The 14,715-nt window shown below is 30.3% G+C and overlaps 1 protein-coding gene across 1 annotated transcript; it reads right to left on the bottom strand.

The window, feature by feature from the left end:
• Nucleotides 1–11,246: 11,246 nt before the first annotated feature.
• On the bottom strand, nt 11,247–12,545 carry LOC123193935 (probable xyloglucan endotransglucosylase/hydrolase protein 23). Its single transcript, XM_044607025.1, has 3 exons — nt 12,211–12,545; nt 11,939–12,132; nt 11,247–11,848 (listed from the first exon to the last, which is right to left on the bottom strand). The coding sequence occupies exons 1-3, from the start codon at nt 12,490–12,492 to the stop codon at nt 11,443–11,445; spliced, it is 882 nt and encodes a 293-aa protein (XP_044462960.1). The 5' UTR covers nt 12,493–12,545; the 3' UTR covers nt 11,247–11,442.
• Nucleotides 12,546–14,715: the final 2,170 nt, after the last annotated feature.

The raw sequence follows: 14,715 nt of genomic DNA, 5'->3' as shown, positions 1-14,715 counted from the left end.
TTGTAATATGAATTTGAAAGCATAACCTCATCTTTGACCTAACACCAACTTTGTAACTGAGTTTGAAACTGTAACCACATCACCAAACATCAACAAACCTAAAAAAACAAAACAATATAAAGAAAGAAACATAAAGTTACTTACCAAAGAAAAAACATGAAATTTATAAATATTAAAGTAAAATTAATTAATGAAACCTTTATATTTAGCAATGAAACATTATACTCACTTTCATCACTAGCTTGCTCCATCTCTTTCTTCGGTAGTTGAGTCTAACTTCTTTATTAAAAGAAGAAGAAGAATAAGAGTGATATATGATTGAAGACGATATTCTAGGAGATCGCAACAAGTCCTTGGATTGTAATTGGGAGCACCTTCAAGGGTGGATTTTAGGGTTTTTTTTTTTTCATTTCTCATTTTTGTAAGTGAAAATGAAAAAAAAAAAAAACCTCAAACCCCCATTCCAACTCTTCTCATACTTTATTTGTAGGGGTTTTGTAACTACACCTGCAAACTTTTTAAAACTCCATTAAATCTTTGTCTACTTTAATTAATGACACTTACCTTTTTTTCTATTTGTGATAAATTCTCATTATAATTTTTCTATTTTTTTTCTTTCATTGTTCATGGATAAACATTTTACAAACAATTTCATATAAACTCTTTAAATGTGGAGATTACAAAGGTTTTAACTATGGATTAAAAGATTAGACATTGGTTGTTAAATAGAACGTTAAAGACTTAAAAGATGCCCACACTCAAGAATTATCATCTCTCTCTCTCTCTCTCTCTCTCTCTCTCTCTCTCTATATATATATATATATATATATATATATATATATATGTATATGAATATCTGTGTGTGTTAAATGGCTATTTCCCACTCAAACTTTGATGAAACGATGATTTTTTATCTTTTAAACTTAAAAAGTCCATTAGCCCACTAATTATCCCCTTTTATTAAAAAAAACTATTTGGTTTTATTGTAAATTATTAGTTTGTCCTTTGCTTCCCATTTGACAATATTGATATGTTTTTGTGATTATTAAACAAGCTAAAAATGCTAAAACCCAAAACCAAATGGTTTCAGTATCTTCATGGCCAAAAATTAGATTTCATTCACTGCTATGAGCTTTTAGTTCTTTTGTTGCACCGAAGTTGTTCCATCGTTTGATTCTCCTATCTGATCATAGCCCCCAAACAACCTTGGTCCATCTTCTTCTCATTTCCACACTTACATCAATTACATCTATAATTACATCATGTTCTATCAAGTTGTTCAAGTTTTTATTTCTTAATACTACCAAAACCATGATTTTTCTTGTTTAACGAAGAAACCTAAACTTGAGTTAGATCACTCATTTGTGGTTAAACTGATTACACCAAAAAAGTTAAACTTATCAATGCTTTTAGAAGTAGTTTGGTTCAATTGGTGGTCAAATCAATTGACCGATTGTTAAACTGATTGATTGTTCAAAAATAATATTTAAAATTTTTTTGTATAATTTATCATCGGTTATATAATTTAACTTATTTAATATTAAAATATATTTTGTTTGATAGTATATATATTAAAATATAATAAATAAGGTTTTGAGTTTAAGATTTCATAATGAATTAAAAAAAAAAATTGTTTTTTATATTGACCAAGTCAAACTCGATTTTATACCCGATCCAACCAAACGGTTCAAACGTTTTAATTCGATTTAATTACAAAAACAGTTCTCAAATTAATCAAACTTGGTTTAGCTAGAGGTTAATAGTTCAACTAGTCGGATCAATTGATCCAATTCAATTTTTAAAACTATATTGATAACAGCAACAAGTGCATAACGAGGGTATTTTTGTCCACATATGTTTATTTTTATTTATTATGGATATTTGATAAATTGGAAAATGGCTCAGTATTTAAATAAGGAATTTTAAGTTACCAAATGGTCATGCATAAAGGGTGTACGCCCGTTCTTGTCGTAGATGGTGGATAAAATGGATAATGTCCCACATAGAATTATTTTAAATAGGTGAATGACCTCTCAGATTGGATGAAAGTCTATTCAAGTGGTTACAGTTTGAAAAATTATAAAGTGACACATTAGACATGATTTAGTCACTTTCTCTTATACATGTCTTTCACCCAAAGTTTGATATTTTGTTCTTCTAGCTAGTAAAGGTGATTTTTTGTAGATATAAAGAAGATTCTGACATCAAATTTTGATTGCCTAAATAAGCTAATATTATTAAGGGAAAGTAGAAAGAGTGATTAAAACCTAATATCCATATGAACATGAAAGAAATCTAGGAGATAAAGTGCTTTTGTATTTTGTGATACGATAAAACCATTATCAAAGTTGGGTTGTGATATTAGCAGGCTAATTTATGAATTTTTATTGAAAGGAAACTTGTAAGTTTGTAATAAACATATTGATTGTATGCTAAAAATTAGAATTTGTAATAAAGATTTGATATAGTTCTGGATCTATTGATATACTTGTGTTATAAATAGGGTAAAGACCTAGAACATAGTTTAGTATTATTTTGATGTGAGATACTGATAATGATAGCCAAAATTTCCATTCTAGACATTTAAAAATGAGCATTCCAAAGATAAGAACAATCGTGAAAAACTTGAAATTAGGGTCTATATGTACACGAATGATTGTATATAAGACTTGCACAAGAATTCATCATTTGGGATAAATCTACCGATGAATTTCGAACAATCATATAAACATGTGGAATTTGTTTATGACATGTAAGACTAGATGCATTGAATTCCCATACAGAAGAGTGTACAATCGTTCATATATGTGAAAGGATGAAATTTCCCCTATAGCAAAGTACAAGTGTGAATATGAGGGTGGAGGTTGAAATAGGGTTTTTAGACAAGGTTAGTAAAGGTTGGCATGATGATGGAGTTTTGTCTCTTTTGTGCTCCAATCTTGATGTGTGCTTCTTGGTTAGTGAGTTTCTCATGCAACTCATCAAAGGTGACTGGAGCTTCTTGAACACGCATGGTTAAGCACCTGTCCTCATAATTATCATCAAGACCAGTAACAATTTTTAACACAAGATCCTCATTGTCTGTTAGCATGTTCATTATTGCAAACTCATTTTCATAGATCTTAATTTGTTCCATATATTAGGTGACTTATCTAAAGCCTTTTATTGAGATCAGGCAAAGTTCTTTCTTTAATTAGTTAAGTCCCCTATGAGATGGTTTGACATAGGTATTGGCTAGAGTTGTCTAGACATCCCAAGATGACTTTGCTGATGTAATGAACTAAATAATATTAGGAAAGATAGAAACAACAATGATAATAAAAAATAATTGATCTTAACGAACCAATAAAGAGTGATTGACTGCATTTATGGGTGATGGACATGATCATGAACCATCAATGAATCCCATTAAATCACAACTTGTGAGAATTACATGAAACTGAAATTGTGAAAAGGTATAGTTAGATGAAGTAATTTTAATGGTAATTTGAATGAAGGTATTAATAGAGTAAAGTGATGAGGTGTTTTTAAGTGTAGTGATAATTGATTGAGAGGTAGAGGATGTTGAAGAGGTTTTGGGTGTTAATGATGTATCGACCATTGAACAATGATCAAATACTTTTTTGAGGTTAGACTTTGATACCATGAAAAATTTGTGAATTGAATTAATTTTATTGATGAAATAATGTCCAATATATTGTATTACAATGTAGTTTGAAATGGAATTATAATCCTAAGAATTAGGGAAAATAATACAATAAATCAAAATCTTATTAAATCAAGATATTATCAAATTAGAATTAGATCAAATCAAAATTATATTAAATCAGAATCAGACTGAATCAAAGAGTGTTGACTATAATCTTCATATGTTTATAATGTCTTTTCATTTATTGCTTAGCATCGCCAAACTTACTAGAATAAATGATGTAACGGTAGAGTTTAACTTAGAATATTATCTTATAAAACACATGAAATCTCATATAACAATTCTTTGAGAAATACTAAAAGATGGGTTATATCAATTACCTGTTACCTCTCATTACAAAGTTGGTTTCCAACCTTATTCTTTATCATTGTTTGTAAACAAAGTCATTCTAGTGCAAGTTCTTGTTTTCATACAAATTAAACAAAGCTTTTCGTTTTACATAAAATACTTGGTCATTCTAGCTTTCAAATATTAAAATATGTATGTCAACATCTGAATAGTTTTGTTAAGAATGAGAATAAAACCTCGTTTTGTGTTGATTGTCAATTTGGTAAGCAACATCAAATTTCTTATCCACTTTCATCCTTTAGAGGAGTTGCTTCCCTTGAATTAATTCATAGTGATGTTTGGGAATCAACTCCTATACACACAATTGAAGATTTTAGATACTATATTTACTTTCTAGATTATTTTTCATAATACAACTCCACTTCTTAAAGAAAAATTAAATCATCAATACATATTAAATATAAATACACAAATTATTTTATCATTTTTGTACTGATTTATATATCATGTACAAAAAAAAAAAATGCATTTTTGGGTTCTTTTCAATCTTAGTCATCAATAAAATGAAAAACTTAGGCCATCCATGTTTTATTGTGTATACAATAAGCTTACAACTTGAAAGTTATAAGAGATATTCTTTAATAAAATATCATTTGATCAAAGTTTGAATCTCTCAACATTTATGTTATTGAATTGATAAAACTCTATTCATTAATTAAGATTAATAAATATCTAAACAGAACAAGTTTTTAATACAACACTTGAGAATTACTTCTTTAAAGGAATCCCTTATAATTATTAGTGTAATTGCACAAATATTCTATTGTTAGAGATTAGATATTTATATAGATTAACAACTCATGGTAATTCACTCTAGAGTAATTATAGAAAGAAAATTATTACAAAAATATATAGAAATCATTTATGCTACAATTAGGAGAATTACTATAAGTAGAAATCCTTTGATTTAGAGAAGTTGCACTAAATGGAAGTATTGTAAAGTACGTGTTCATGACATAGCCTAATAGTTATGCTCTTAAAGGGCAAGCTAGTAAGGTATCCAAGTTGTAAAGGTTCATTTATGAACTGAAACCAGCTTTGAGGAGCTGAAATATTTGTTTTGACAAAGTTGTAAGAGATTTTTATTTCAAAAAAACAAAGATGAGCCATGTGTATAAAAAATGAATGATTCCCTACTAATTTTTTAAAACTTACAAAAGACACTTCTCGCTTTTGACTTATTTTTTAATAGAAAAATCTATATGAATCTTGAGAAATCATCTAGAAAGTGAACATGCTATCTAAAACCTTCAATTATGTGTATAAGAGTTTATCCCCAAAAATCACTATGAATTAAGGAGAGCAATTATTCTAATGGTTGAAGGTGGTTATGAAATTTAATAGTGCTTACCAAATTGAAAATCAACACAAAATGAAATTTTGTTCTCATTCTCAACAATACAGTTTAGATGTTGACATACATTTTTCAATATTTGAAAGTTTGGATGGCAAAGTCTTTTTGTTGAATAATTGATTCTAAACTGACAATTATTCTAAGTTTGTCTAAGTTAGTTTTTAATTTTTCTATTTTAGTTGCTTTATTTTTTTATTTCTTTATTCAATCAACATCACTTTCACTTGGTGCAAAATATCTTTGCATATTTATAGTTTTTAGTTGTTATATAAAGCCTATAAAAAGGCTCTTTCATTCATAAATAAATGTCACTGGGAGCTAAATTTACAGCAAGTGATACTTGTTCCATTTTGTTTCAATTATAAATTCTTTGTTTCTTTTAGTCTTAGTGTTCTTCCTAACATATGTGTGGTGTCAAACCAAGGTTGTTTCATAATCTGGCATTAAAATCATGGCAACTTACGACAATGTAATGAATATTTCTCATCCAGTAATACCTATATTCAAATGTGAAAACTATAAATTCTGGAGCATTAAGATGAAGACTTTGTTTAGGTCTCAAAAGTGGTAGGACTTGGTTGAGAATGGATATCTTGATTTGAATGATAAAGCTAGATTGAAAGAGAACAAGAAAAAATTTGGATGATGGTTAATTTTCTCAAAAATTGTAAGAGCAACTAAATCAAAAAAAAGCTTGGACAACATTATAGAAGGTTTTCTAAGGTTCCTTAAAGATGATCACAATGAAACTTTGAACTTAATGTTGTGATTTTGGAACCTTACAAATGAAAAGTGGGGAACCAATGTAAGATTTCATTAACCAATTGAAGTCTTATAGAGAAGAAATTTCTTCTCAAACTATAGTCGAAAATGTGTTAAGAAGTTCCACTTGAAGTTTGATCTTGTAGTTATAGCTATTGAAGAGTCCAAATATTTATCTACATACTCATTTGATGAGTTGATTGGATTCCTGCAATCTCATGTAACAAGGATGAATAGACCAATTGAGAAAAGTAAAAAATAAGCCTTTCATGTGAAGGGAGAGACATTCGACTAGAAAAATGAATGAAAAAAGGCAATTGGTAAAGTGCATGGTAAAAGGATGATCACGTGGTAGAGGTGATTGTGGTTATGGAAGTAGACAAGGAGAAAAGCAATATGATCAGAGACATATATATGAAAAGCAAATGACTAATAGGTTTGGTGTCCAGTGTTATTACAGGAAACTATTTGGCATGTAAAAGTTAAATATTGGAAAAGGGAAAAGCAAGCAAGCTATATAGAGCAAGAGAAAGAATAAGTCAAGTGGTTCCTGACCTATCAAGAAGATACAACATCTTCTAACAACATTTAGTTTTTGGATACAGGGTGCTATAATCATGTGATAGGAATAAAGTCATTATTTAAGGAGTTTGTGAGTCAAACAAGATAAAAGTGAGGCTTAGAGATAACAAACAGATGCAAGTAGAATAGAAACGTATCATGGTATTAAACAACGTTCATGATAATGTAAAGCTTTTCTATAATATTTATTTTAGTTCTAGTTTATATCAAAAGCTTTTGAGTATGAGGCAACTTATGGCTAGTGGGTATTCTATCTTGTTTGATGATGTCTTATGTGTGATTAGAGGTTTAAAAAAAAATCAAATTAGGTTATTGTTGATGTTCATATGACACCAAATAAATTGATTCCACTTGAAGTTTCTAGTGTTGAAAATCATTCTCTTATTGTCAAAGAAAATAAAGAATTTAGATTGTAGCATTTATGTTACAGACATTTGATTGTAAAAGGTATGAAGTTATTAAGTAAAAAGGAAATGGTACTTGGATTACCTAAAATTGATTCTTTAAATTTGTGTAAAGGTCGCATACATGGAAAACAGTGTAAGAAACCATTTCCTATGGGGAAGTCTAAAAAGGCATCTAGTTGTCTTGAGCTTTTACATGTTGACTTATGTGGTCCTATGCAAACAAAATCATTTGATAGGAGTAGATATTTCTTGTTATTTACATATGACTATAACCACATGAGTTGGGTTTATTTTTTGAAATCCAAGTCAAAAACATTTAAGACCTTTAAGAAATTTAAGGCATTTGTTAAAAAGCAAAATGGAGGAAACATAAAGGCACGTTGCATCAATAAAGGAGTTGAGTTCTTGTCCATAAATTTAATCAATTTTTTGAAAAGCAAGGATATAAACCAGTGTAAAACAGCGTAGCTAAACAGAAGAATCGAATAATTGTTAAATGGCAAGAAGCTTGCTTATGACCAAAGGACTCTTGAATACATTTTAGGCCAAAGTTGCTACTACTATCTATTTGTTGAAGTTATCACCAATAAAAGTTATTCTCAACCAAAGACCATATGAAGCTTGGAATGGTAAGAGACCTTAGGTAAGCCACTAAAAAATTTTAGTTGTATTGCCTGTGCTTTGATTGATTCACATAATCATAGCAAACTTGATGATAAGTCAACAAAATACACCTTTGTTGGTTATTGTTCTCAATCTGAATCATATAAGTTATGTAATCCTATTAGTGGCAAAGTGATTATTAGCAAGAATGTTATCTTTGGCGAAAAGGAAATTGGAAATGGTATGAAAGTTCTGAAAGTGTTCATATTGATGTTGTAACAACAACTAAAAGTCCACCAATTGAAGAAGTTATACTAGCTCTGTTGAGTTCTTCAAGCACAACTTCTTCAAGTTCAACAATATGAAACTCTACTAAGAAAATTCATATCATTGAGAGATATCTATAACTTAACACAAGCCTTATTTGTTGTTGATTCTACAAGTCTTACAAAAGAGGTGAATAAAGAACAATGGTGCAACGCAATAAACAAAGAACTGACGTCAATTCAAAAGAAAGAAACATGGAAATTGGTGAACTTATCGAAAGGCAAAATTGCTATTAGAGTCAAATGGGTGTTTCAAAACAAAGTATCATTTAGAGGGAACAATTGATAAGTACAAGGCTTGTCTTATGGCAAAAGGATATTCACAACAAGAAGGCATTGACTTTGATAACACATTTTCTCATGTTATGCAGTTTGAAACGGTGGCAATTTTTCTTGCCTTAGCTACACAATTGAGTTAGCCCATTAACCAATTTGATGTCAGGTTTGCCTTTTTGAATGGAGAGTTACAAGAAGGCATATATGTCACTTAACCTAAAGGTTTCATTATTCATAGCAAGGAAGAGATAGTGTACAAGTTAAAAAAAAAGCTCTTTACAATCTAAATCAACCACCGTGGGCATGGTACAACAAAATAAATTCATATTTCCATCACAATGGCTTTGAAAGAAGCAAGAATGAGCCCACATTGTACTTGAAGAAGGAGGGTATGAAAGTTCTTTTGGTTGTATATCTTTACGTGGATGATATAATTGACAAAGCTATGAAGCAGTGAAGTTGACTGTTGGAAAATTTTGATTTTTTGAAAATGGTTTTGGTGTAGAAAGTTAAAGCTAATGTGGATTATTTTTGTAGCCTTAAAGTGATGACAAACTTACTTAACCATTTTGTAATGCTTTTGGTTAGATTGCAACCAAACCAAAATTGTAGTAGTTGTATTTGGTGTACTTTGATAATGAAGGTTTGGTTAGCTTGTAAGAAATTGTATGGGTAAGCTTATTTTAAGCTGCTACTGTACATAAATTTAGTGGAACTGATGTAAATATAAATGTATGAAAAATAATAGAAAAAAGTGACTTTTCACAACCAAAAACTTCTTCTGTTCCAGCTCTCTGTTTTTTCCTTTTCTCTCCTCTGTTTTTGCATTTTTTCTTGCTTTCTTTGCATACAAATCTCCATTAAAAATCAACAATAATATATATGGGCTCATATTTGTCTCTTATTAATGAGTTTAGAATTTACATGAAGAAAGAATTTCAAATACAAATCTGGGTCTATTGCACTATTTCCTTGGTCTCAAAATGAAAAAATTTAAAGATTGGATATTGGTTTTACAAAGAAAATATGCAACTAATATTCTTAAAAGATTTAATATGCTTAATTGTAAAGTTTGCAGCCACTTCCATGAATCTAAATGAGAAGATGCAACTTAATGATGGTACTAAAGAAGCAAATTCAAGTTATTTAAGACATACTCAACCCGTTATAGCGTTTTCAGTTAAGAGTAATCTCTACGTTTATGCATTCTCCTTCAAGGCATCATCTTAGTGTTGCAAAGACGGTTTTGTGTTATATCGCTAGAACAATTGATTTTGGGCTATGGTATGGTTAAAACTCAGATTTCAAGTTCCGATTTATAGACAGCCATTGGGCAAGATGTTTATAGGATAGAAGAAGCACATTTGGTTATGTTTTCAATCTTGGTTCAGGTGCCACATCTAATGGAGTTCAAAAAACCAAATAGCAACTGTTTTATCATCCTTAGAAGCAGAATATATAGCTGCAACTTCATTAGCTTGCCAAGTTGTATGGTTGCGAAGACTTTTGACTGATCTTAATCAAGAGAAGAAAGAAGCCATTGAGATTTATTGTAATAATAAATATACAATTTCTATATCTAAAAATCCATCCTACCATGGAAGAACAAATCATTTAGATCTTCAGGTTCATTTCAATAGAAAGTTGGTGTCGAAGGGGCCAATCACTCTGCAATTCTGAAGTACGAATGAACAAGTAGCTAATATTGTTACAAAATCTCATCCTAGTGAGAAGCATGCCTATTTCAAGAATCGATAGGAGTTTGCACTTTTGAATAAAGGGGAAGTGTTGAATAGTTGATTCTAAATTGACAATTATTATGGCTTAGTATGAGTTAGTTTTTAATTTTTCTATTTTAGTTGCTTTACCTGCTGATTTTTTTGTTTTAGTCAACAACACTTTCACTTTTGGGAAGTGTCACCAAGAACTGGAATTTGGGCTAAATATCTTTGCATATTTATAGTTTCAGCTATTATGTAAAACCTACAAAAAGGCCCTTTCGGTTTATAAATAAATATGCCATTGGAAGCTAAATTTACAGCAAGTGATACTTGTTCCTTTTATTGTTTCAATTATAAATTCTTTGTTTCTCTTAGTCCATGTTTTTTTCCCAAAACTTTTATGTAAAATGGAAAATTTAACCGAATTTTCATGAAAATAAGAACTTGCACTAGAAACTTTGTTTAAAAACAATGACAAAGAAGAAGTTTTGAAAGCAACTTTGTATCAAACTGATATAACCCATTTTTAAGTTTTCAAGAAGTGTTGTAGAGATTCCTTGTCCTTAACAAGACGTCAGTCTAAATTAAACTCTATGGTTACATCATTTTCTCTAGTAAGTTTGGAGATGCCGAGCAAGTACTGATATGATTTTTGGAACACAAAGAATATGTTCTAGGCAGAAAAATTCATACGTAGAATACGGTGAAACTGAAAGGTTACTTGCATGGGTTATTGATAATATTGTGGGAACAAAATAACTGCATATTTTCTACAAAAATTAGTCAGAAACATTTTCCTAGTTTTGTTTTTGGTCTCCCTTTTTTCAGCACAGAAAATGAAGATCTACAGCTGTTTACTCATATTATAGTATTGTAATATTGTTTTGCTATTATATATATATGGTTGATCAACTGTTATAGCTCATGATAAAAAGTTGCTGAAAGTGTTTATTTTTAATTGGTTTTTCATTTTAAAAAAAAAAAAGAATTTCTCTTGCTATAATTTGTAGGGTTGCAACTGATTAATTTGAGCATTTTATAAAACTTATCATTAACTGATAAATAAATTGCATATCAGTATAATTAGTAAGATGGTAAAGCATTCAAATAATATGATAAAAATCTCTCGATCGTTCCTCACATCTTCACCGAATAATATTCTTCCAGGATAATTAGCAGCTTTGATGGAATATATTGAAGAATAATAATCTCTTCTTGTGCAGACAGTAAACAGATAAAGAAAGAACAAAAGAATTGGACTTCTATTTTCAACTACATGATTCCAGTAATATCCCAATGATAATAACAAAAGAATTTATGTATTTGTATGTACTGATGTTTTAATAAATTTTCTCTAAGAGGTGGAGCTACATTCTGCAGGGAGGCCCTGGGGAAATCTCTTGGTGTCAGTGCAGTAATTGTATATCATGTAGTTCTTCTGAACCCATTTCAATTTCTCTTCACTTGTTGTATCCAGCTCTTCAGAGAGCCAGGCGCTATTGCTAGATGAAGAAGAAGGCGAATGTGAAGTGCAAGAAGATGCTCCATTAGACCAAACACAAGCATCAGCATTGAAGTTTCTGTAGGAAGCAGTGAAAGGAGCTTGAGTCCAATCTGTCTTTACAAGTCCACCTCTTGTAGCCCAGTCATCAGCATTCCAGAGTGAAGAATATATTCTCATTGGCTGATTCTTTGGGAATGGAACACCAATTGATTCTGAGTTCTTGAATTCTCTTATGGGAGTACCATCCACTGAGAAGCTGAATTTACAAATAAAATGTTTGGTAAGTCTAAACAAATAACCAATATAGAGATTCAAGTATGGGCAAGTAATTTGTATAAATACTCACATAATGCGTTGAGGATTCCAGAGAATGGAATAGGTGTGGAAATCAGCAGTTGGGTCAAACCAAAGATAGAATTGTTGTTCTCTGTTACCCTTTCCTTGACTGAACACATTGGTGTGAAGAATGTAAGGATCACCACTCAGATTTCCCAGGAATTCGAAGTCTATCTCATCCCATGTAGACCCTTTTGAAGACAACTGCAAATTTTGCTTAACATTAACAGAAAGTTCCATATATAGAAGCTAGTGAGTATAATATATAGCTTAGGAACTTACATAGTAAGCAGTAACAGTGCCAGCAGAGTTGCCGGCGACAAGTTTGAGTTGCGTATCAATCTTGCCAAATAGATATTCATTCTTGGATTGGAAGCCAGAGCCAGAGGCTTTATCAAGAGAGAGAGTAAGAAGGTCTCCATTGTTAAGCATCTTGGCACGGCCATCTCCCCAAGTGATGTCAAAATTATCGTTCAAGCTACCAGCAGAAACAACCATCAAAGAACCAAACAGAAGAAGCAGTTGCAACATTGAAGCCATAGAACATCTGACTAAACTGAACATATACTGAAACTGAGTTAAGTTAATAACTTGTATGGATAGATGAATGTGTTATGAACGACGCGTTGCATGTATATATAGTAAAACAGCTAGAGCTGTGAAGAGGAGAGGAGGAAGGTCATGGAAACTATCAGCTAAGCTGTGGACAGTTGGAGGAATGGGATTTTTTTTCAAAGAAGTTGCATGATTGTTCAACAAATAATAAAAGATTAAGACGCGGCTTTGCATCATGTATGTGGAGAAGGTGAAGCGAGACTTCTTTCTCCCACATTTTGCAGGCACTTTCAGTAGTAGGTCCACCTAGCCCACCCACCGTCAAAAATCCACCAACGCGGAGAAACCTATATTATAAGCCTGACAACCTGACATCCTGGATAATATTTTAAATTTGGTTAAGAGGAATTTTTAAACTAATAAAAATAATTTAATGTGTATATTAAATGTTAATAATAATTTTATAATTATCATAAGATGATAAAACAACCATTTTTGAGAAAAATTAATAGATTAATTAATAAAAGTAAATTATGGATAAAAATTTAACTTTCTAAAACTTACAGAATGTGAATGTTATTTCACCAAACCTTGGGTGAGACGGGCAGTAGATCTACTGCAGCGTTATGGCTTGAATCCATGACAAAATAACTCTACACGGACAATTTGTTAGATTTTATTAATAAGCCAATAGTAATTCATGTACAGTATGTATATAAGAAGCTTTTTTATACTAAATTAATCTTAATACAACTTAAACATTGAATCATATAATAATAAAACAAATGTTAATTAAAATAATCATTCTTAATTAATTCAGCTAAAATCCAGATATATTAAGCAAATCTGAATCTAACCTATATCAATTTTTCATAGCTTGATGCCCTTTGAAATAGTCCATTTTTATCTTTTAAACGGTTCGTTTTCCCAGACATTGATAAATATGATATAAGTGTGCAAGTGTCATCTTCTAAAATCTGTAGGTTTGGTTGACTTTCACTAAATCTGAGAGTTATAAATTTGACAATCGACTGAGTGTACCAAGAGCGAAAACATTTATCACCAAAATTGATCTCAAATCCAGTTTATTGAATGGCTAAAATTCATTTTAGCCAGTTGGATCAAATTGATTCAAAATTGAGCCAACATAAACAGTGTCAAACTATAATTCTACCGTTGGGTCAATATGCTCAAATAGTCAAATACATTTTTGAAATTTATTAGAATTTCAAAATTTTGCTATATAATGTTGACATCACTGGTTTGACCAGCCACTTGGATGGATCAACATATGTTTAAGATCTTAAAAACTTGCATTTAATTGAATCTGGATGCATTTGTATTTACACATGTTGCCGATTCAAAGTTTGATATGTAATTGTCAAGAACCACTCTTATAGTCTAAAACCTTGTAGGGGATGTGATCACATCACAACTAATGGTTTTATACTTGAAAAACAAGTTGCTCAGGTATGTAAGTTGACGAGTTCTATTTATGGACTCAAAACAAACGTTAGGAGCTAAAATGTTTGTTTAGACCATAAAACCTTTTAGTTTTTATAAAAAAAACAAATAAGAATCATGTGTATGCAAAACATGGATACCTGTATCCTATCATACATGATATATATTCTACGATATAGATGAAAAACGATATGTATAATAGGGTATATCAAATTAATACAATGAAATATTTTACGATATAATACATATTATGATATGAATCGATACACTTTTTTAGAGAAAATGATAATATAATAGGGTGTATATGAGAAATTTTAAATTTTCAAAAATGTTTGTGATGTTTTTCAAAATGATGACATGTCAATTCGAATTTTTTGTTATTTTATATTTAAAAATTGTATTATATGATATCATATGATACTGATACATGATACAAAATAAGCGTTTTGTTACACAATTTAACTACCATGATGCATATTTGAGTAGGAGCGCAATGATGTTATGTATCTAAAATACAGTGTCTATCAAAAATAAAATATCATACTTATAGATAGTATAAGGTTTGGGTACCAATTGATTCTTCATAAAGGACTTAAAAGAGGTAGTTTTTATCCTCCTGACATGATCTATTGCTATAAATCGTATAAACTATTAAATTTCAATCAGAGTGTATATATGGACACAATGTTAAAAAACTCCATATGGAAGGATTTGGAAGGGTTTTTCGTGTCACATGGTGTATGTCAATCTCGGAGACTATGTTGTGAG

The sequence above is a fragment of the Mangifera indica genome, chromosome 13 (genome assembly GCF_011075055.1).
Source record: "Mangifera indica cultivar Alphonso chromosome 13, CATAS_Mindica_2.1, whole genome shotgun sequence".
Lineage (NCBI taxonomy): Eukaryota > Viridiplantae > Streptophyta > Magnoliopsida > Sapindales > Anacardiaceae > Mangifera > Mangifera indica.
Note: the sequence above shows the minus strand (reverse complement) of the source record. Positions and strands in the feature narration are given on the sequence as shown.

Excerpts from the sequence above, each read along its gene's own strand:
- LOC123193935 (XM_044607025.1), bottom strand. The coding sequence starts at position 12,492 with ATGTTCAGTTTAGTCAGATGTTCTATGGCTTCAATGTTGCAACTGCTT. Across the intron at positions 12,133-12,210 it reads GCACTGTTACTGCTTACTAT|TTGTCTTCAAAAGGGTCTAC; the intron begins GTAAGTTCCTAA and ends CAAAATTTGCAG. Across the intron at positions 11,849-11,938 it reads TGGAATCCTCAACGCATTAT|CTTCTCAGTGGATGGTACTC; the intron begins GTGAGTATTTAT and ends TTGTAAATTCAG.